General features: G+C 43.0%; 1 protein-coding gene across 5 annotated transcripts in view; it reads left to right on the top strand.

Moving 5' to 3' along the window:
* Positions 1-4,887: 4,887 nt before the first annotated feature.
* Positions 4,888-23,556, top strand: part of Cep70 (centrosomal protein 70) — a 53,033-nt gene continuing 34,364 nt past the window's right edge. For 2 of the 5 annotated variants that reach the window (XM_060385452.1, XM_060385449.1), the window contains exons 1-6: positions 4,888-4,949; positions 8,051-8,152; positions 15,620-15,742; positions 18,707-18,797; positions 18,963-19,086; positions 19,728-19,908. In XM_060385452.1, coding sequence (XP_060241435.1) covers positions 8,144-8,152; positions 15,620-15,742; positions 18,707-18,797; positions 18,963-19,086; positions 19,728-19,908 — 528 coding nt within the window. In that variant the 5' untranslated portion in view covers positions 4,888-4,949; positions 8,051-8,143. Of the gene's footprint in view, positions 4,950-8,050; positions 8,153-15,021; positions 15,098-15,423; positions 15,531-15,619; positions 15,743-18,706; positions 18,798-18,962; positions 19,087-19,727; positions 19,909-23,556 lie in introns of all 5 variants that reach the window. The other 3 variants (XM_060385451.1, XM_060385450.1, XM_060385453.1) reach the window with 3 other exon arrangements.

Below are 23,556 nucleotides of genomic sequence, written 5' to 3'. Positions count from 1 at the left end.
CACTTGTGCTGGAAGCAAGGTTCCAACACAGAAATTTTGAAATGACACAAGCATTCAGACCACCTTGACCCTCAGAACGTCTATGCCCTCAGAAGCCCTCGCCTTCAATCCCTTCACCTGGGTCTGCCCTGTTGTGGGACCTACTCCCTGGGGACACCTCATTGCTTTGGTAAGGTGGCTGGCTGGTTAATTTAAAAAAAAAATTAACAGACACACAAAAAACAGCCCAAACAACTTCAGAAACATCTTCAGAATGTCCTAGACTCCTATACCAATATTTTGGGGGTGTATTTTAGCGAACAAACTGATACAAACAACCGACTTACAAGATTTTGATTTTTGGCTCAGGATTCCAGAGGTGCCAGTCTCCTGTGGCAGGGTTGACATGGCAGATGGGAGCACTTCTCACCATGGTCCCCAGAAAGCAGAGCAGGCAGTTCATGAACATCATGACAGACCCAGAGGCAGAGGGAAGAGGGTACAGGAAGAGGCCAGAGCAAGACAGCATCCAAGGACATGAGCCCAGTAACCTACTTTCTCTAACTAGCTCCATTTCTTACTTTTCACCCTCTACTGATAAAGCCATAATATACCGTGAATCATCAAGGGATTATTCCATTTATTAGGTCAGAGTCCTCTTGATCTACTCTGGAAACACCATCACACTGAGAATTGCTGCACTAATTCTCTAGGCATTTCTCATTCCAGTCAAGCTGACAGTGAAGATTAACCAACACAGAGAAGATGGGGCTTAGGAATATTTAAGGACAGGGCAGGGGAGAAAAGTGATTAAGGGTTAGGAAGTAATTGGTGGTTTAAGTGTTCATGATCAAACTTTAACAATTACAGTGATCCAAATGTCAGCTCTGAAATTGGTGATTTTAAAAATCAGTTAAAAGCAAGCAACTAGGAGTACATGAAGTATGTTAAGTCTAGAGAGTTTAGTCTGGAATTAAGAACAGGCAGGACAGGTTAACTGCGAAGAATTTGTTCAGTTTTCCTTGGTTTCATAAGGATGCAGGAAGAGGGTGCCATCTTGGATAGGCAAAACAAGCACTCTCTAGATTTTTTAAATTATTAATTTTTAATTTTATGTTCATTGCAGTTTTGCCTGTTAGGTCTGTGTGAGGCTGTCAGATTCCCTGTAACTGGAGTTACAGTTGTGAGAGGTGCTGGGAATTGAACCCATGTCCTCTGGAAGAGCAGCCAGTGCTCTTAACCACTGAGCCACCTCTACACCCCCCTCTCTAGATTTTTAATCTTCAGGCACCTTAATCTTGGGCTTCTCAGGCAGAACAGAAAACAACAAATTTATGTGGTTTAGAGATTATGTAGTCAGAAGTATTGTGTTATAGAAGCCTGAATGGATTCCATCTTCCAGTTTATTTCCGTAGCTTTATAATAGTGTAAGGAAAGGTTGTTCCAACTTTGGGACGGATATAGTGGATAGCGTTTCTAGGTGCTAAGCAAGCACAGTCTGGAGAGAAGACAGACCTGACAAGAGGAAACAACCTATTGATTAGGTTAAGAGATCTTGGAAGTGCTGAATCCCTAAGCAAACTACGCTACAGCCATTCTGCTGAGAGAGCTCTGCTTTGTGCCCAACCTTGAATCGAAAGAATCCCCAAGAGGAAGACTTCATAGCAGCTTTCTCCTTGGTATTTGTTTTTATTTGTAAAATTAAGGTAAATGATTGTTGAAAGAATGAAGAGGGTTTGTGGTGTACAGAGTGGAAGTTTCCAGAGATGGGACAAGATTGGCTGATCCCAAATCCTTTCTGAATTCCTTTTTAGCAAGTCCTTAATTTTGAGAAATAACTCTAAGTTAGGAGAACCAGGAAACCCTAGTGGGGTCGTGGCTCACAGCTTAGAGAAGGATAATATTTTCTCATAAAATTCCTGGAATCTAGCTATCTTTTCTGAGACTAATATGACATAATCTATGAAGCTCTTGCTATGTGACTCTAATTCTCAACAGCGCAGTGATTATAGTAATTCTATTTTACACAGGGACCTATAAGCCCTTCAGAAGTCGTAGGCTTTATGTTTGGACTGAGGCACATGGGATTTGAAATGCTTTTGTTAAGAGAGTATATTATTAGAAAAATATTGTGCTTGAAGCAAAATTTAGGCTTAATGTTTGGGGCTTATCCCAAGACAGACTGAAATCTGCACTGAACTGGATGAGGTGATCTGTTAGCTTGCTGTTTCCTCTCTCTATACTTTCTGGTATACTAGACTTGAACAACAGTTTGGGCTGCATTTTGTATCTGTTCCACAGAGGCAGGACAGCTGTGGGAAGAAGCGTCATTTGTTACCTACCTGATAGGACTATATGGCAGAAAATCATGTCTGAGCAAAGCACCATGAAAGGTCTTGAACTTTTAAACACGAAACATTCTTGTTCAGGCTGATGGGGCTTTTGACAAGTCTCAGGTTGCTTCCTGGTTTCTCAGGAAGTACCCAAAGGCTGTTCAGCTTTATATGCTGCCTCTCACCAACTTTCTCAGAGACACCACAGCTTAAAGAGAGCAGATGAAAATGCTTCCATCACAAAACAAAACACAGGATATGTTTTGTTTTGGTTTTCCTTTTGAAATGAATTGGCTGATTTTCCAAATTTAGTTTCTATCTGCCTGCCTACCTACCTACCTATCTATCTACCTACTTACCTACCTATCATCTATCTATTTTTTTGAGGCAGGGTTTCTTTGTGTAGACCTGGCTGTCCTGGAGATTACTCTGTAGTTCTGGCTGGCCAGAACTCCCACCTGCCTCTGTCTCCTCCATGCTGGGATTAAAGATGTGTGCCACTGATGCCTGGCCATTTTTTTTTTTTTCTCAACAAGAATGAAGACTGAGATACAAGGAAAATAACTAACTACATCCAAAATCCGGGATTTAAAAATTTAAAGTTTCCCTCCCAATATTGGCTTTGTAATAATGGAAGAAGCATCAGCGCTTTGGAAACCACTTATAATTAGGGTGCCCCCCCTTTTTTCCTCTGGAACTCAGGCTTAAGCCACCTCTGCATCTCCCAATTATGGATCAGGAGGCAAGGTGTATCTACAGATCTACCTGACTCAATAAAACAAACAAAAAAACCAAACCAAAACTAGAGGCGTTTCTATGGGAAAAGAAAGTATGTGGTCCTGGTTGCTCCTTGGAGGCAGCTGGAAACTCGATATGAATTTATCATGTTTTCAACAGCACAGACTATATAGCAACTGAGCCCTATGAAATAGGTTGGCCCACTGAATTAGCCAAGCTCAAAGTCTGCCTCCTCTGGGCTTTCTGTATATGGCCTAATCCATTGCTTTATTGGTTTAAGACAGTTTGAGTTAGCTGTTTTTATTACTAGCCTCAAAAATAATCCTAATTCAGGGATGTTTGGCCTGTGGGTGCAATTAGAGCAGCTGGTCTCAGAAGAATGGGAAACTCACCCCGTCTTTCTGGAAAAGGCAAGCAGTTAAGATTGTGTCAGGGAGTCGAAAATGAAAATCTGCCAGGGCCCGTTAGTGTGAATACCCAGATATGGAAAGGGATGGGACAGAGGAAAAGGGACAAGAGGAGCCTGGGGACATGTTTGCAGGGAACACGCACAGTTCAGGCTCACAGCAGTTCCACCTGCCTGAACATGGGCTTGAGAGCAGCACCCTTGGAACTCCCGAGGATAGTCAATTAAGTTGATGTTTTAGGTCCAAGGGGGCCCTGATGGAACTTGCATTTTCCTAGACCTTCTGGAAAGGCTTGTTGTCAATAGCAACACCATGTGGTTATAAGCTGCAAAAACCGATGGTAGATCCCTGAAACTTGAGGTCTCCCTTCTAGTTTGTGATTTTCCCTTAAACATTTTTGATTTCTTAACCCTCTATTACTTTTTGAAAACAGTGGAGAGGGACCCTGGTGTTTTTTTTGTTTGTTTGTTTGTTTGTTTTTTTCCTTCAGACAGGGCCTCAAGTAGCCTTGACTTTTGCGATGAAGCCAGCAACGACCTTGAACGATCTCCTGTCTTCTATTTCCTAAATTCTGGGACTGCAGGCACGTGCCCCCACGCTTTAGGAGGTGCTGAGAAATCAAACCCAAGGCCTTTGTGCACACTAGGCATTCTTCCAACTGAACCACAGCCCCAGTCCCTCTTCCCCACCAGGTTTAGAATCAGTCTTATCTCTCTCAAGCGTGCAGTTTGCCCTCCTGGCTGTACATTAGAAACACTTGGGTGGACCTTATAAACTTTGGACACGTGGGCCCCACTCCACAGATTCTGATATAATTAACCTGGAGGCCCGAAGATCAAGTTTTCAAAGCTTCTCAGCTGATTCAAACTTGAAGGGAGGTTGTGCCTCCCCTGGCCTCCCCTTTCATCTCTGTAACCCGGAACCCTTCTTACTAGCCAGGCTTATCAGTGTCTAACAGGGCTCCACCTCCCTAACTAGACTGAGCATCGTCAGCCAGGCATCTCGGTACTTCGTAGAGGTTTGGAAATGTTCAAGGAAAAGGGGAAATGTTATCAAGTGCCAGCCTATACTGGCATTTCAGCGAGGTTGGAGAGTCGAGAGCGGACAGACGGCTCCCGGTAAAGGCTCGCAGCCCTGGCGTGAGAGAGAGCCAGCCGTAGCGAGTGCAAGCATCCAGTGATGGCTAGGCGGCCGGGCCTCACGTTTACTCGCGACCGCAGAAGCGTACTCCTCGCTTCCCTGGGATCCATCAGACTCCCCGCCGGGGACAAAGCGTCTCCGGCGCCTGCTACGAACCAGCGGCCGCAAGTCTGTGTGGGCGGGAAGTCCCGCCCCCATGAGCGGAGCCAATAAGAGAGCGCGGCGCGGACCCCGCCTCCCAGGCGCCATCGACTGCTTCGGTTCGATTGGTCGGCCTGGCCGCGCTAACGGTCGCGGAGGCGGGGCCGAGGCCGCGGGGTAGGCGCACTGCCGGCTGCAGGCAGTGGCTGAGGTGAGTGGACCCGGTGGTCGCCGAGGGCGTCCCTTTCGGATGCACGCCCGGACGTGGCCCCTCCGGAGTCCCGAGCGTCCCACTGGCCAGCCAGGGCCCCCCAGGGCGGAGTCGCCCCGGCTGCTAAGGGCCAGCGGGGAACGGCGGGGTCGGGGCACCGCGCGCGTGCCGGGGTGGGCGTGGACCGCCCTGCGGGAGCCCGCCCGGCGTTTTGTGCAGCTTGCTCCCCACGCAGCCCCCCTCCTCCCGAGCCCCGGCTTCCACCCCGAGTGGTTAAGGAGAGCCTCTACCAGGTAGAGGAGGCGAGAACAGGAGCTTAGATAGTTCGTGGAACCGGCTGGGTTTGGGGGGGATCCTCGGGACTGGTTCTCGCCGGCTCGCTCTGCCGCGCTGTCAGGTGACCGCGGAGTTAAGGTAGACGAGTACCCCTCCTCCTCCGGTCAGGCTCAGTACAATGCAAGGGCAGTTCCGCCTTTATGTGGGGGTCCGCGTTGATTAATGTGAAAAATAGCACAAAGCCTAATCAAGGTTCCCCTTGCCAGCAACTAGTAATTGTTTGCGCTGACGTCACAATGCGGGCGTCGAGAAAGAGGACAACCAAGGTGTCTTAGCCTTCCACCTTGAGACAAGGTCTTTTGTTGTTCTGCATCCTACCCGGAGCTAGCCAGCCGGGGAGAGCTGCAGTGTCCGCGCTGGAATTGCGGAATTGTACCTTTCATTGGGTTCTGAGGATTGCATCTCAGGCTTTCTTGCGGCTAGAGCCTTTAACCCGCTGAGCTCTCCCTCTCTCTCTAGCCTGCCGCTTTATTTGTAACCGTATCAGCGCTACAGGCATTGGTTTCAGCCTTTTGTATTGCATGTATTTTTGTTTTTGTTTTTACTCTGTTGTCAGACACACCTGCCTCCTCTAACTTCCCTTAGGAAAGGAGTTTTGTGAGACTTCGTGCTGCTTCCTGTGTTGATCAGGCAGGGGTAGGAAGGAGTTTTACTGGCAGTTTTTTGCCTCAGCCCAGGACTGGCCTTTCTTGTCATCTCCTGGGATGATGGAATGATCTGACTGAAATGATCTCCAGCCCTAACTCCCCCTTTAATTTCAGAACAGTAAACAGCAAGTTGCAATATTGTTGGCATATAATTGTTTATTTTTAGGCAAGCCCAGTCTGAGGATGAACTTGAACTCCTCATCCTCCTACCTCTGAAATGCTGGGATTACTGCCAACACCACCACACCAGACAGGGTTTCTCTGTGTAGCTCTGACTGTCCTGGAACTAACTCTCTAGACCAGGCTGGCCTAGAACTCACAGATCCTCCTGCCTCTGCCTCCCATGGGATTAAAGGGGTGTTATCACCACTGCCCAGCTATATAATTTTATTAATTTTAATAACTTTCACTTTTTACTCCTGGCTCTATTTGCCCTGTAAACTACTTCTATTCTCTACCTGCTACTCCAGCAGTCTTCTGTGTTAATGACACTATATTAACGTCTGCCTTAGGATGAGTTTTTCTTCCTGTGACTTTCAAGGTTCCAACCTGTGTCCTGTTAATAGTGCAATCCCCAGATGCCTATAGAGCAATTTAAAGAACTATTGGCAAACATAGACTGTGCCAAAATGCTTTTTTTCCACTGTGGCTCACACTTGTCATCCCAGTACTCAGGAGGCTGAGGGGTGGATTGCTGAGTGCAAAGCTAGCCTGGGCTACTTAGTGAGTTCCAGGTCAGGCAGGGCTGAATAGTCTCAGGGCTGTCTCAAAACACAAGCACACACCCCCATATTTTGTTTTCTTTTTTTTCATCTTTTCTTTATCTGTATTCTTTTTCTCTCTTTTCTTCCTCCCTTTTTTTTCTTTTCTCTTTCTTCATTTTCCCTTCCCTACTTTTCTTTTTCTTTCTTTCTTGAGACAAGGTCTCACCATGTAACCCTGGCTGTGTTGGAACTAACTGTGTATACCGGTTTGGCCACAAACTCAGAGAAATCCACCAGAGTCTGCCTCCTGGGTTCTAGGATTAAAGGCCTGCACCACCATCTTCCACTAAACTTTTTTTTAACATTTTAAATTATGTATGCATGCATGGGTGCAGGTGCCCACGGGAGGCCAGAGGAGTTGGATCTCCTGGAGCTGGAGTTACAGGTGTTTGTGAGCCACCTGGTGTGGGTGCAGGGAATTGAATTTTGGTCCTTTGGAAAAAAGAGTACATGCTCTTAGCCATTGAGCTATTTCTCTGGCCCTCCTCTTTTTTTTTTTTTTTTTTTTTAGCTCTGTCTGTCCTGAAACTCACTGCGTAGACCAGGCTGGTATTAATAAAGTTGACTGTGCCACGATGTTTGGCTTTCTTTTCTTTGAGATTGGGTCTTACTGTATAGCCTAGGCTGTCTGGATCCTTCCTGAGACCCCAAAGCAGGGAATTATGGGCATATAATCCCTCCCGCCCCCTTTTTGCTATTTGCCATGTACTAAACTACTTCTGCCATGTACTACCCTCTACTTCAGCAGCCTTACATGTTAATGACACTGCAAAGCTTCTGCGTTGGTCCTAGGATGAGTTTTGTTTTCTTCCTGTGACTTCCAAGGTTCCAACCTGTGTCCTTTGGGGAAAAGACTACTACAGATGATTGGCACATTTGCATTATTACTACTGTGAAGGCTTTGTGTTAATTTGTTGCAGTAATTCAATGTGCTTTTGAGAAAGCTTACAGATGTTCACTATGGCTCTTTCAAGAGCAGTTAGATGGCTCAGAATACCTCTGTGGGTTGGAAGGGCGAGGAGCTTGATCACAGGTGTAAATGCATTCTGTGCTTTCCTGCTTTCACTTGTGTAAACTACACTTGCAAGCAAGGATAACTACCCTGAAGCCATATACGAGAATGATTGATTTGGATATCCAGCACATGTTTTAGTAAAGCAATGGGAGGAAGGATAAGGGACAAAGAAAGGGGGAGGCATTTGATGATGAGCTCTGGGCCATTCTTGTTGCTACAGTTTTTCAGACTGTGGTTCCATGGTTACCTGTACCATGGATGCCTGCCTTGTGAATAACTTAAGACCATTTTGGTGACAGCTGAACAGTTCATGGCTTTGCCTTGTATCTTTTTAAACAGATCAAGATCCAGTTTCAGACATGAGACTCATTGGGTGATCATTTTGTTGAGATCAACTTGAATGACCAGGTGTGAACTGCAAGAGGAGTTGCTATGACTGAGGTATGTCCAGGACAATGAATGAGTTAGGAGAGATCGCAAACAAAATGCACTGCATATTATGCTAGGTGATAAATTACATGGCCCTTTTCCTTTTGACCACCTGATAATTCTGTCAAGTAATATTAATAGTTGAAATGTGGTAAGACTACTGAAGTCCAACGAAGTTAAGTAGATGGCAGCTGTGACCTGTTGTGAGGTGGGCGCCACGCTATGCTCGCTGTGTAGTGAGTCTCCTAATCTCTGCAGTACTTCTGTGAGATAAGCACTTGTATTCTTTTATTTGTTTTTTGATGAAGAAATCAAAGCACGGAGGGATTTGTATCCCCTCATTGTGTGGCAGAATCCCCAGGAGTCTGGTTAGAGTGTATACTAGCTTTTATTTTTTATTTTCGGTTAGTTTTGCTGTTATGATTTGGCAAATGTCCCAAGTGGCTAGCTGAGAGCTCCTTTGCTTATATAGAAATCTTGAATAGGCAGGCAGCAGTTCCCTTACTGTTTAACCCTGGACTCTAAGCTTTGGGGACAAGAGGCTTAGGGCTCCAAGCTTTCAAAGCCTTCGTGTGCCAACACGAGTGGTTACAGTTAAGCTCTTGAGCCCTGGCTTTTTAACCTGTGATCTTGAACACTCCTCCTAGTGCCTGGGGCTTGCAGTCCTCATAATCTCAGCTCCTGCCTTCAGTTCTTCATAGACCCTCAACCCTCAACTTTGACATTCTTGCTTTTACAGTACATCTCATCCTGTGGCTTTAGCATCTTGCTCTTTCTGCTCTTGATCGTTCTCTGGAATTCTTCAGCTGCTTCCTAGTGTAATAGTTCTGGGTATAATGTTCTTGGATTTCAGTGGCCCAGTGGAAGTTTTCACTGACTCCTATTGTCTTAGCCCTTGGTGGATTTCAGAAACCTTTTGGCTGTCTCTGCCAGGGCCAGAAGTTTGGGGTTTTTGTCTCATTTTTGTGCAGCCAGTTTAATCAGGTCTTCCTAGGATTAAAGTCTACAAGTAGGCAAGAGATCATTTGGGAGAAGATTTTATTCAGCCTAATATTGCAACATGGGGTTGGGGGCTTATGTTATCTCACGGGAGAGAAGCCTCCTGACTCACCTGGAAATGGTGAAAATGGCATGTTTATGTAGCTATAAGAGGGGCCTGGCTTGCTTGGGTATAGGCTGTAATTTTAACAATTTTGATGGTTAGTGTTGTTAACTTGGCAGAATCTAGAATCGCCTGGGAGACTGGCTTCTTGGCATGCCTGTGGGGAATAATCTTCTTAATTACATTAAATGAGGCCAAGAGCTGGGTGGCACCACTCCCTGCTAGAATGCTGCATGATCGAGTGGAGAAGGGAGCTGAGTAGCCTGTCTGCATTCATTCCTGTTTTCTGATCATGGCTTTGATGGGACCAGCTGCTTTAAACTTCTGGCTTCTTTTGACTTCAGTGGATGACACCTTGAACTATGGGTTAAAATAAACCCCCATCTCTCTCTCTTGTTATTTATTTTTGAGAAAGAGTCACTGTATATCTTTATCTGGCCTGGAACTTGCTAAGTAGACGAGGCCAGCCTCAAACTCAGAGATCTGCCTGCTTAAGCCACCCAAATTTTGGGATGAAAGGTGTGCACCCATCATACCCATTGATAAATTGTTCTTCAGAGGCCCTCTGTGGGTAGGGTCCTGTCTTGTTTCCTGTTTTCACCTTCCGATGTCTATCCCATTTGTCTTTCTGAATGAGGATTGAGCATCTTACCCAGGATCTTCCTTGCTTAGCTTCTTTAGGTGTACAGATTTTAGTATGTTTATCCTATATTATGTGACTAATATCCACTTATAAGTGAGTATGTACCATGTGTTCTTTCTGCTTCTGGGATACCTCACTCAGGATGATCTTTTCTAGTTCCCACCATTTGCCTGCAAATTTCATGATTTCCTTGTTTTTAATTGCTTAGTATTCCATTGTGTACCACAATTTCTGTATCCATTCCTCCGTTGAGGGACATCTGGGTTGTTTCCAGATTCTGGCTATTACAAATAAAGCTGCTATGAACATGGTTGAGCAAATGTCCTTGTTGTATACTTGAGCATCTTTTGGATATATGCCTAGGAGTGGTATAGTTGGGATCTGGAGGTAGCACTATTCCTAATTGTCTGAGAAAGCACCAGACTGATTTCCAAAATGGTTGTACAAGTTTCCATTTACACACCCAGCAGAGTATTAAAGCAGATGCTACCCAGCAGTGTATTAAAGCAGATGCTGAAACTCATAGCCAAACTTTGGGCAGAGTGCAGGGAATCTTATGAAAGAAGGAGAGATTGAAAGACTTGTAAGGATCTGGAGCTCCACAAGGAGAACAATAGAGACAAAAAATCTGGGCCCAGGAGTCTTTTCTGAGACTGATACTCCAACCTGGGGCCATTCATAGAGATAACCTAGAACCCCTGCACAGATGTAGCCCATGGCAGCTCAGTCTGCAAGTAGGTGCCCTAGTAAGGGGAACAGGGACTGTCTCTGACATGAACTCAGTGGCTGGCTCTTTGATCACCTCCCACTGTGGGAGAGCCACAGAAGAAGACAATGCAGACAGTTCTGATGTGAGACCTGATAGGCTAGGGTCAGATGGAAGGGAAGAAGGACCTCCCCTATCAGTGGACTGGGAAAGGCCATGGGAGGAGATGAGGGAGGTAGGGAGGTCAGGATTAGGAGAGGACGAGGGTGGGGGCTACAGCTGGGATACAAAGTGAATAGACTGTAATAAATAAAAAATTAGATTAAAATATTACTTTTAAAAGCATATCACAGGTGTTTCACATCTTTAATCCTGGGACTCAGGAGGCAAAGGCAGGCCAGGGTTATATAGTAAGACTCTTGTCTCAAAAAACACAGAACAAAAATTTAGAACACAAATAAAAATACATTTACATGTTTCTTGTATGTGTGTGCCAACATTCTTATGCTCCTGTGCATGTGGCAATCAGAGGACAACTTGATCGGACAAATCGATTCTTTCTTTACACCTTACGTGTAGTGGGATCATGGAGTCAGGTTGTGAAGCTTGGTCTCAAGTGCCTTAACTCACTGGCCCATCTTGTCAGCCCCTTAAATTGCTTTGGTCCAAGTATTTTATCACAGCAATAGGAAAAGAAATTAAGAGACCAATTATACCCACAGCTGCACAATTTCTAGTTCCGTTGATCACAAGCTTACATATGTACCAACCACATTCCTGGATTGGGAACCGTTCATGAGCCATGTTACACCAAAACAACAGCTTCTTTTCATCTATGGGGAGGTGCTTTCTCTTCCATTCTGGGTGAACATAGTTGTACCGTGATCAGAATCACCTGGAGCCGGCCAAGCTCCTCTTGCCTGGAGTGCAGTCTCAACTAGCCTTCTGAAGCCGCTGTGATTCTGCCTCGAGAGGCAGGGCGGGTTGACGCTTTGCCAGCACTCGTGGTTATAGTGTTGCCAAGGTCTTTGCAACTGGAGAAGGTCTTCAGAGTGACGATGGAGTACTCACCATAGCATGACTGCCCTGAGACAGTTCAGGCGGTCATCAAAGGAGCTGATTGGTTAGGAGTAACTCCCTACTCAAGGCAACTAGGCACAAAAGGTTTGACAGCTGTCAGGTGAGAGGTGGAGTGGTTTCTTGCTAACTAAAGGACAATTTATTGAAGGATGCTTATAATAAAGACCTATCATAAGAGTTAACTTTTTTTTTTCTTTTTGGCTTTTCACGACACGGCTACTTTGTGTAGCCTTGGCTGTCCTATAACTTGCTTTGTAGACCAGGTTGGCCTTGAACTCACAGAAATCCACCTGCCTCTGCCTCCCAAGTGCTGGAATTAAAGGCATGCACCACCACCTCCAGGACATCTTTCTTTCTTTCTTCTTTTTATTTCTTTCGTTCTCTTTGTTTTGCTTTGTTTTGTTTACAAGACAAGTCCCTGATGCCCTTGAACTTACTACTTAGCTGAGGCTGACCTTGAACTTCTGATCTTCCTGCTTCCACCTGGTGTGCTGGGTTTACATGCATGCATATGTACATTTCATATGGGAAAGTCAAGATAGAACTTGATTTTTTTTTTTTTTCACAGTAACTTCTTTTTTGCCAGGTAGTTCTTTTTGCAATATTAGGGCTCATACCCAGAACCTTGCACATTGTAGGTAGGCACTGTAGCTTTGTGCTACAGTCCCAGGCCTGGTTCTTGATCTTCTGAGGACATTTGTTGTTCTTTCAGTATAAAAAAAATGTTAGGATAGATGCAGACATATTTGCTGAGTTTTAGTTGATTACAGTGGTCATCATTGTTAAAGCTCAGATTGTTTTATATTGTAGCTAGTAGAAATCTATCTACTCAGTAAGCCTACCTTTGGCTGTCCTGGAGGGACAGAGTTACTTTGTGTAGCCCTGGCTGTCCTAGAACTTTCTTTGTAGACCAGGCTGGCCTCCAACTCAGAGATCCACCTGCCTCTGCCGCCCTTTCCTGGGTACCAGGATTAAAGGTGTGTGCTGCCACTGCTGGCAAGATTTTATTTTTAAAGTGTGTGTGTGTTTAGATAGGTAGGTATGCATAGAAATAAGAGTGCCAGAGGAGGCTAGAAAAGGACATTGGATCTCCTGAAGCTGGAATTACAGGCAGCTCTGTGCTGTGAGATGAGGTTTCTGGAATCTGAATTTGGGTCCTCTGGAAGACCAGTAAACACCTAACCACTGAGTTATCTCTCTAGGCAAAATCCCTTGGAGCTGGAGTTACAGGCAGCAGTTGTGACTTGCCTAAGGTGGGTGCTGTGAACCAAACTCAGGTCCTCTAGAACAAGTGCCCTTGACTGCTGAGCCATCTCTTTAGCCCCAGCACTGCACACTGAGAAATGGACCAACCCCTGCATAAATATCCATAGGCTCCTTGAATAAAATCTCCAAGGTTCCTTTGTTTGAAGGAACTATTGCTGAAACAGTGACTCCACTACTCTCTCGGCTTGTTGTAGGTAATAACTTTTTCTCTCCATTTTTATGTCTTGGCTGTGCTTTGCACTCAAGATATGGATCCATTGCATTTGGTTACAGAGAGACTTTAAAATATTCATTAGAAGGAAATGGTACTTTTGACCTTTTGGCAAGGATGCTTATTAACTTAATGATTTAAGTTTGAAAGTAATCTATGTTTTTAAGAGGCAGAAAACAAGTACCCAAGCTACTGTTTTGTCATCTTTCCTAATTTATCTTCAACCTTTGGAGTTCTCCATTTCTCATTTTCCTTTTCTCTATTTTTGCATTAAAATTACTGAAAGCCAACACTATTTGTGATGGTTAATATTGTCAACTCAGCAGGAACTAGAAGCAAGTAGGAGACAAGCCTTGGGTTTAGTGTGGGGATTACCTCAATTAGATTACTTAGAAAGAGGAAGATGTGCTTTTACTGCGGTCAGTACCGTCCTGTGGGCTGGGATCCTGACTGGAATAACAGAACACCCATAAGCAGAGCAGGAGCTTTTGCTGCTGACTGCAACTGACTGGTCAGCACGGCTAGACCTCAAGCTTCAGCAGCTGTGCTCATTGTGGTCTGTACCCTCGAACGGTGAGCCGAAATAAACCTTTCCATCCTTAAGTTTCATTTGTTAGGTATTTTGTCATAGTAATAAGACAAGCACCTACTATGTCATTTATCACCTAATTTTTTAGACTTGGAACACTCTGTGTGTGTGCGCTTGTGTAAATGTGTGTATGAAGATCAAACTCAGGATTCATGAATGCTAAGCAAGCACTCTACCACTGACTATACCTCCATCCACAAAGAAAAAAAAATTTAAATAAGTTTTAAGTTAGCCAGGCATGGTGGCACACACCTTTAATCGCAGCACTCTGGGAGACAGGGGCAGGCAGATCTCTGTGAGTTCGAGGCCAGCCTGGTCTATAAAGAGTCCAGGACAGCCAGTGCTACACAAAAAAACCCTGTCTCTCTCTCACACACACACATATGTTTTAAGTCACAAGTGTACTCAATTCTCAGGTGTAATTGAGAGTATTTTGCATCTCTCTAGTTGATTTTCATGAGGAAATATCCAGCATAAAGTAAATTACTAAATGGCACTTACCTATTATCTCAGTTCTAAGAAGGATGAAGCAGGACTGCCAGTATATCTATCTGTTTATCTATCTGTCTATCTATCTATCCTCCATCCATATATATATGACAGCCTTTTGTTTTGTTGCTTTTTTTTTTTTTAATTCTGTAGTCCAGGCTGTTTCTGGAACTCATGTAGCTGTCCTGGGGTTTGAATTTTACTGTTGTTTGTAAAACGAACTTTTATTTGCCTGGTTTAATTGTTGTCTTGGAGGTTTACTGCCTCTGTCTACTAACCGACGCCTAGTCCTGGAAGCTTCGAGGTCCATACAATCTAACCTAGGCCTAGAATGTTTTCAGCCTCTGAGAATTACTGCTTAATAAGCTCACTCTTCCTTGTTCAGCCAGGTCTGGGCTGGCTGGATTCAACTCAGCTGTTTCGTCTCAAACTCTTCTCCCAGCTGACTTATTCAACCTATCTTTTCTCTTGGGCTCTGAATTGCTCTGCTTGACCTCAAACTAACTCCAGCAATCTGCTCCAGTCTTCTGGCTCCTTCTCATTTTCTGGCTTGTTCTGTCTTTACCTGTGTCTAGCTTATTCTCTTTCTGCAACCTGTCTCTCTATTACTGTCCCAGTAAAACTGCCTACTTGGTCTATATAGCAAATTCCAGACAGCCAGGGTATGCTATCTAGGAAGTAACAATATTTACATGAAGGTATCCTAATTTTCTCTGTAGAATTTCCCTGTAAGAATAGTGAATTCTTTTTTTGTTGGTTTGTTGTTTTATTTTTTTCTCTGTGTAACAACTCTAGCTGTCCTGGCACTTGCTCAGCAGACCAGCTCACAAGAGATCTACCTGCCTCTGCCTCCCAAGTACTGGGACTAAAGGTATGCGCCATCACTACCTCATCAAATAGTGGATTCTGTTAAATATAATATTTGGGGCAAATTATTAAAAAACATTTTAAATACAGATTTTTGGGGCGTTTTTTTGAGGCAAGATCCATACATAGCCCGGCAGGCCTTGAACTCAGAGACCAACCTGCTTCTGCCTCCTAAGTACTAGGATTAAATATAGATTGAAAGCATGAGGATTAAGAAGGAAAGAGGCACTCAGGAAGGAAGGAAGACAGGAAGACATACTTGAGAACATGGTACGTGTTTGTCTAAGAGAGTGTGGTCCTACATACAATTTCCTTTATCTTTGTATCTAGGAATGACTTTGCAGTTCGCTTCTCCTGCCTCCACTCCTGAGTCCTTGGATTATAGGCATGCTGCACCACACTAGTTTGATGCAGATTTGGAGAATGAGCCCAGCACTGTACGTGTGATAGACAAACATTCTACCAGCTGAGCTACAGCCCCAGACTTCTTGTAACTTATATTGCACTTTTTTTTTTTTTCATTTAGGGAACTCAAATTTTTTTATTGCCCGTCTCTACTTTGGATTCTACAGAAGAAACAATGTCTCAAGCACTACCTACATCTCAGGATTCTAGCCAGTTATTATACAGGCTCATGGTTGAAAAACAGGTAAACTTAAAATATCCTAGATCCCTACTTCTCAAAGTAAACACCAAAAGAGTGCTAGGTGTACAAGCATGAAAATTCTGACTTGAATTTTTTGCATTTATTTTTTTATTTTTAATTTAAAAAAATTATACAGTACTTTGCCTGCATGTGTGCCTGCATACCAGAAGACAACACCAGATCTTACTATAGATGGTTATGAGCCACCATGTGGTTGCTGGGAATTGAACTCTGGACAGCCAGCATTCTTTGGAAGAACAGCCAGTGTGTGTGTGTGTGTGTGTGTGTGTGTGTGTGTGTGTGTATACATATATATAAAACTCCTTCCTTCCTTTTTTCCTTCCTTTTTTCCTTCCTTTTTTCCTTCCTTTTTCCTTCCTTTTTTCCTTCCTTCCTTCCTTCCTTCCCTTCCTTCCCTTCCTTCCCTTCCTTCCCTTCCTTCCCTTCCTTCCCTTCCTTCCCTTCCTTCCCTTCCTTCCCTTCCTTCCCTTCCTTCCCTTCCTTCCCTTCCTTCCCTTCCTTCCCTTCCTTCCCTTCCTTCTCTTCCTTTCCTTCCCTCCCTCCCTCCCTTTCTTTCAATGTAGGAGTGCTCTGTCTGCATGTACATCTACATGCCAGAAGAGGGCACTAGATCTCACTATAGATGGTTGTGACCCACCATGTAGTTGCTGGGAATTGAACTCAGGACCTCTAGAACAGCATACAAAAAGTGAAAATAATAAAGTCTTTAAAAAAAACAAAAACTTTAAAGATGTATTGAGTTAAAATCAGGCTTTAAAAAAAAAAGTTATTATCACCAGTGGTGGCTCACAACTGTTCGTAACTCCAGTTCCAGGGAATTTGATGTTCTCTTATGACTTCCTCAGGCACCAGGTACAGACATATATGCAGGCAAAACACCCACATACATACAAAAAAAAAAGTCTTTATATTAAAACAATAAAACTCCATATTGGATTGTCACAGAACAAATCTTGGGTCCTGGTCAATCGGCAAAAAGCAAGCAATTAACATCTTCTGTTCCAGTCTCTTGTTTGCTTTTTGTTTCTGGAGTTTCTTATTTGTTTCTTGTTTGGTGACTAAGCCAGATGAGGATAGAGACGGTGAGCCAGCATTTGCCCTGCCCTGCCTTGCTCAGCCTCAGGAGTGGATGATTCCCAGCTGCCTCATTTTATCTCTGCCATTTTGTGTTTCAGTTCTTTTGACGCCTGCATGAACACTTGATGTTGCTATGATACCTATGTTGAGGTGACTGTTGACACTGGGTCTCATCTCTTTGATTTTCCTTCACTTTGTTGCCTTCTCCTCCATGCCGTCTTGGTGAAGACAGCCACGTAGAATCATTGTCTATAACCTTATCCATAGTCTGTCTTTCTGGTCTGGCTTGCTCCACTGCATTTTGAGAGGCAACAACCTCCCTCACTTCCCTGCACCAGGGCAGTTTGAAATACCATGGTTGACACCCATATGACCTTGTGTAGGAAGGTACAAACCTTTACCTGCTGTAGGGCCTGTGTTGTTGGGCTCTCTGATCCTGCCTCCTTTCCCCAAATCTCACCGTTCTTGTAATTGCATGGAGGACCCCTGTGATGTGGGTATCATTTATAATGGTTATTTCTTGTCTTGAACTGCAACTCCACAGTGCCTGTAACCTTTGCTGCTTCCCCACCCTTTTTTTTTTTTTTTAAATAGTATCAAACTTAAGTCTTTACATCCAATATTTCTTAAAGGTTCTTCTTGGGCTTATTCTTATTGGGAGTCTGATGGGCACACATATCATCTTTGGTGTATCATTCCTGTTAATGAAACCATATCCATTTCTTTTTCATAATTTATCTTATTTAAACTTGTGTTTTTCCTCCATGTATGTCTGTGCAAGAGTGTCAGATCCCTGGAACTGCCATGTGAGTGCTGGGATTTGAACCTGGGTCCCTTGGAAGAGCAGCCAGTGCTCTTAACCACTGAGCTACCTCTCCAGCACACCCCCCACCCCCCAATATCGATTTCTTACAGTGAGCTGATTTAGAATCCTAGTGGCCCTGTTGTCCCCTGTTGTCCATGGTTCTCAGCTTGGTGTCTTAAGGGTGTGGGGGCAGGGGTGGCTTGCTGGGTCTCTCTGTCTTGCTGTTCGTGGTTGAAGTGTTGGTGATTGGGGCAGCCTTGGCTCCTCTTAGGGTATGATGGTAAGGAGAATGGAGGCTAGGTGTGGCTGCCCAGGTAGCTCCCTGGCTTGCTATTACTGATCATAATGGTTGGTCAGTCAACAGAGGACACATATCAAACACCACAGGGCTTGAGGGTATTGAGTGACTGCATGGTGTATTCACAAATGCTTTCGTTGCCTGCTCCGTGACTTTGAGGATGGCAAAAGCAAGCAAAGGGGCTTTCTGAGGTAGCCCAGGCTTGTCTGAATTTAAGTAAGCAGGAACTATCCATGAAGTTTCTAACCATCACAATATAATATAGAACATTAAGATACAGGCATAGGAGAAGAGAAGGCAGCACCAGTGGTGGCTCTTTCTATTTGTGCTTGTTCAGTAGACAAGAACTGGGAGGGGAGGGAGCCTTCAACTGAGTCCCTCCTGTCAACGTACAATTTATATTAAATTTATTCCAGTTTGAGTTCAGCCAGGGCTATATAGTGAGACTCTGTCTGGAAAAGAATCTTAAAAACCTTCTGCGTGTTGGAGTGATGGCTCAGAGTATTTGCTGGTCTTCAAGAATCCTAGCTCATTTCCCAGCAGCTGTGTCATGTGGCTCACAACCACCTCACACTCCAGGGGCTGACACTTTCTTCAAGTCTTTGCAGCGCGTGGACTTAATGTGCTCATACCTACATGCAGATATACAAACACGTACATCTGAAATCAGAGGTCTTTTGGAAAATAGGTTCTTATAGGAAATCATAGAGAAGGTTTTTCTTCACATCATAAAAATCATTCCTTTTTTTCTCTACTGTGGTTGTAGCAGGAGGAAGAAGAATGGGAAAACTTAAATGGGCTGTTGATGATGCATGGCTTCAAACCTTTGTGTCTCATCAAAAGAGCTGACCTCAAAGGTAACTAGATTCTGTTGTTTTGTTAGCTACAAAACTTACCTTTCTTTAAAAAGTTTTTATCATAACATGGTTTTACCTTCTCTTTGCATTTACCATTTCTAATATATATATATATATATATATATACATGTATATATATATACTTTTTTTTTTTTTACAATGTAGATCTCATTGTTTTTGACAAACAATCATCACAAAGAATGAGGCAGAATTTGAAAATGCTGATGGAAGAAACAACGCGTCAGCGGCTCATGATCCAGGAGCTTATAGACACAAATCAGCAGCTTAAGTAAGGGAGTGGGGAACGCCCCTGGTATTGCTTGCATGCGTTCTAAATACAACTTGCCTAAAGAGGATCCTGAAAATTCATTGTACTTAATTTTTTAAGATTTTTTTTACTTATGTATATGAGTGATTCTGTTAGCATGTATCTAAGTGTGCCATGCAGGTGCCTGAACATACAGAGGTCAGAAGAAGATAGCAGATCCCCTGGAATTGGAGTGATGAATGACTGTGAACCACCATGTGGGTTCTGGGAACTGAACTGGGTCTGTGGAAGAGCAGCCAATGTTCTTAACCACTAAACCATCTCTTCAGCACCCCCTGAAATTTCTTTTTTATTAAATATAAAATATAAAAATATTTTTACAGAGAAATGGACAAGCATTAAGTAGATAGATGATTTTAGGTAGCACTTAGCACTGAGGTGTAATGATACCCTCTATTTCTTCTATTACTCTCTCATAAAATAGGTGAGATTGGGTGCATCAGCATGGCTGCAGACCTGTTATACAGGTACAGTTCAGTGCTAATTATGCTAAGTTTTGATTTTCAACACCAAAACAGAGTGAGAATATTAAGAATGTGAAGACATTTTAGAAAGTAAGCTGTTATATGGCATGTATGTTCTGGTTTATTTTAACACTGAAGGAAGGACCTTCAGCTAGAACAGAACCGAGCGGCACACCAGGAACAGCGAGCCAATGACCTGGAGCAGATTATCGACAGTGTGAAATCCAAAATTGGTGAACTGGAAGATGAATCCCTAAACAGGGTTTGCCAGCAACAAAATAAAATAAAAGACCTTAAAAAGGAACATAAAACATTACAGGTATTATATTGACTTAAATATTTTCTTATTTGGTGGTTATTGTTGAAAGAGGTCATCATAGTCCTAGGTAATTTCCATGTCTGTTCCGTGAGCGTTGTGCCCACACGAGGACTTTTCTGCACTTGTAAATCTAAGTCTACTTTTTAGCAACCATACTACCATGTTTTGAGCTATCATGTCCTGTATTAGGTAACAGTGCCTGAATAGATTCCATTGCCCTGTAATACACTCAGTTTCCCTATAAATGCCTCATAATGCTTTATATGCATCCTATAATGAATATTATAGAAGTCATAGTACTGCAGAGAAATCCTAATACAATGAATATTTGATAATGTCATAATACTAAGCACATAACTCTCTTGCTCTGTATTGTACGCATGTTGCGCTGTACACAGCTCACAGTGCCTTCATATATCCCCTAATGCTCTGTTTAGAGTTCTTGTGTCCTATGTAGATCTCATAGTCCACTTGTATAGAGCTCTTGTACATGAATTTCGAGTATTCTTTCTGTATCCCATAAAGACTATTACAGATCTTGTAGTACTGCATAGAGCCAAGACAGCTGTGCAGGTTGCATAGCGCCTTGCACATTTCTCATAGTGAGCTTGTATAGAGTTCAGTGCCATGGCAGTGACCTGTGTAGGAGTCAGTCTGTCTCCACGGAGTTATATCACACATGACTGCATCTCATGATGCACCTGTTTAAACTTTATAATCCCAAGTACACATCCTAGGGTGCATACACATGCTCACCTCTGTGTGTGTATATGAGAGAGAGAGAGAGAGAGAGAGTGAGAGTTGTATTGGCCTTATAGTGTATCTGTATAACTCATAGTGTCCTTTATAAAGCTCATAGTGTGCTTCTGCATAGTTCAAGTTAAACAGAGCTCTCGGTGCCGTGGATAGAGTTCACAGTGCACATGATTCAGAGCTCATCCTGTGGTAGTATAGATTCTCATGCACCTTTATACAAGCTTATAATGTTCTGTAGAGTCACAGTCTCCTCTCTATCTCACAGTGCACTTACATTCAGCACACAGTGCTGGCAGAGATCTCATATTGCATGTATGTACATCTTAAAGGGTACTTTATAGAGGTCAGAAGTCCTCTTTAATAAAAGTCATGATGTCTTATATATAGATTATGGTGCCCTGTGCACATCATGTGCTGCCCTGTTTGGAGCTCATGGTGACCTGTACAGAGCTCATAATGTCTTCTGTGGAGTTGCAGTGTTCATGAATAGAGAACCTTTTCCAGCTGTTGAAAGCTCATATTGGAAATGTATTGAGTCCATAATGTCCTATGTAGAGATCATAGTTCTCATTATGGATCAGTGACCTTTTAAAGGCTTTGTGGTCTGTATAGATAGCATATTTCTCGTTATGTGGTTATGTTGCCTTGTACCATATGGACTAAAGCACAGTGCAGATAATAATGAATTTTGTACAAAGAATGGTTACCTGGCCTGTGAGCTTCTGGGGATTCTTCTGGAAGAAAATAATCCCAGTATAAATACAGAAGCACAAAAGGCCCAGGACAGTGAAAGCAGTTCTGATTGCAAAATAATAATGCTGGAGCTGGTTTAAAATACAAAACTATAGTAACGAAACAAGTTTGGTATAAAAATGTGTGTATCCGTGAAATAGACAACCCTAAAATAAACACTTATCAGATAGCCAATTGAATTTTGGGCAAAGATGCCAAATCTATACATTGGGGAAGAAGACAGCATCTTCAGCATAGTACAGGAAAACATGAATATCCATATATAGAAGAATGACACTAGATCCTTACCTTACCCCATTCAAAAACTTTAATGTAATACTCCAAACTGAAACTGTTAGGAAAAAGACAGAGAAACCCCTTAAAAGTATAGATATAGGCAGGAACTTTCTGGAAAAGACTCCAATAACTCATGGAATACCAAGAATCAACAAATAGGATTACATGGAATTTAAAAGCTTCTGTACAACAAAAGGGCCGAGCAACGGGCTGAAAAGACAAGCAATAAAACTATACTAGCTATGATTACTATCTAGAATATATAAAGATTCAGGCAGGAAGCTGGGTAAGGTGGCACATGCTCATAATCCCAGCACTCTGGGAGACAGAGGCAGGCAGATCTCTGTGAGTTCGAGGCCAGCCAGGTCTATAAAGGGAGGTCAGGACAGCCAAAGCTACACATAGAAACCCTGTCTCAGAAAAAAAAAAAAAAAAGATTCAGGCAGGAGTGATGTTACATGTCTTTAATTCCAGCACTCAGGAGGCAGAAGCGGAAGGATCTCTGAGTCCCAGGCCAGCCAAAGCTACATAGTGAGATCCTGTCACAAAAACAAACAACTAAACCAAACCAAAACAAAGCAAAAACCAACCCCAAACAGTGTAATCAGGGGACAAATAGGTTAATTAATGAACAGACTGTTCTCAAAAGATTGATGTACCAGTGACCCAAAAATAGACAAATAATGATCAGTGCCCTTAGTCACCAGGGAAATGCAAATTAAAATTATGTTGAGATTTGTATTTCACGTATCATAATGCCTCTAATTAAGACAACAAGCAACAACAAATGATAATGAGGATTTTTAGCCACTATAGAAATCAGTGTGGCGGTTCCTCACAAAACTAAAGCTAAACAAGAATGGTTTACTCCCTTATGATGCAGGTATACTCTTCCTGAGCATGTATCCAAAAAACTGCAGGTTAACACGCGCAGAGACGCTTGCACATCTCTGCTTACTGCAGCAGCATTCAATAGTGAAGTCATGAAATCAGTCAAAGATGAGTGAACTGAATGGGGTGTGTGTGTGTAAGATAGTGGTGAACATTTTCAAAATTCATGATGTACAAAAACGTTCTTGTGGATATCATCAAGCTCAATGATTACTTCTAGTCTGGCATCTCATCACTTAACTATAGAGGTCATGCCTGGTTTCATGGAGGGCTGAGGCAGAGGATGGATTACTGTATATTTCATAGAAGAGAGGATGTTACGAGCAACCAAGACTGTTTCTCCTCTGAGGGTTGCTCAGTTTCAATAAATTTGACCCCTTGGACAAATGACCATGTACTCAGCCACAAGTGTTTTGTTTTGAACGTGATACTTTATATAAATCTAAAGCACATACTGACTATTCCTGGTTATGGAGCTATTCTGAACTTATAGTCTTCTCCAGTGCCTGGATGTCCAAGCTGACCACATCATTTGCAACCCACAGATCATTTTAGAAAATCTAAATTTTCATTTGTGGCTCTTTTAAAATATTTTTAGTATGTAAATGTCTGATTATTTTTCTTATCTTAACGTAGATTTAAGTTGGGCATGGTAGCAACTGCAGCAGTTAGAGGCTGGTACAGCAGGAGGGCAAGCTAGAAGCTGGCCTGTGCCACACAGAGACCCTGTCTCCTAAAACCATTGAAATAATACATTATAGTGCTTTATATAGATTCCTAAAACCTCAACTTCATGCAGTAAGCATAGCTCCTCATTTTATAAGTTTTCACATTTGTGACATATTCCTTGTATCAGTTTCTTTCACATTGTACAGAAAATTGTTTTATTCATGATACCCACAAGAAAAACTTGCACACTTCCTAATATTATAAATGTGGAATATGAGGCTTTTCAGTGTCATTACCCTTAGA

This window comes from Meriones unguiculatus, chromosome 6 (genome assembly GCF_030254825.1).
Source record: "Meriones unguiculatus strain TT.TT164.6M chromosome 6, Bangor_MerUng_6.1, whole genome shotgun sequence".
NCBI classification, from domain to species: Eukaryota; Metazoa; Chordata; class Mammalia; order Rodentia; family Muridae; genus Meriones; species Meriones unguiculatus.
This window is presented reverse-complemented; position numbering and strand designations above follow the sequence as displayed.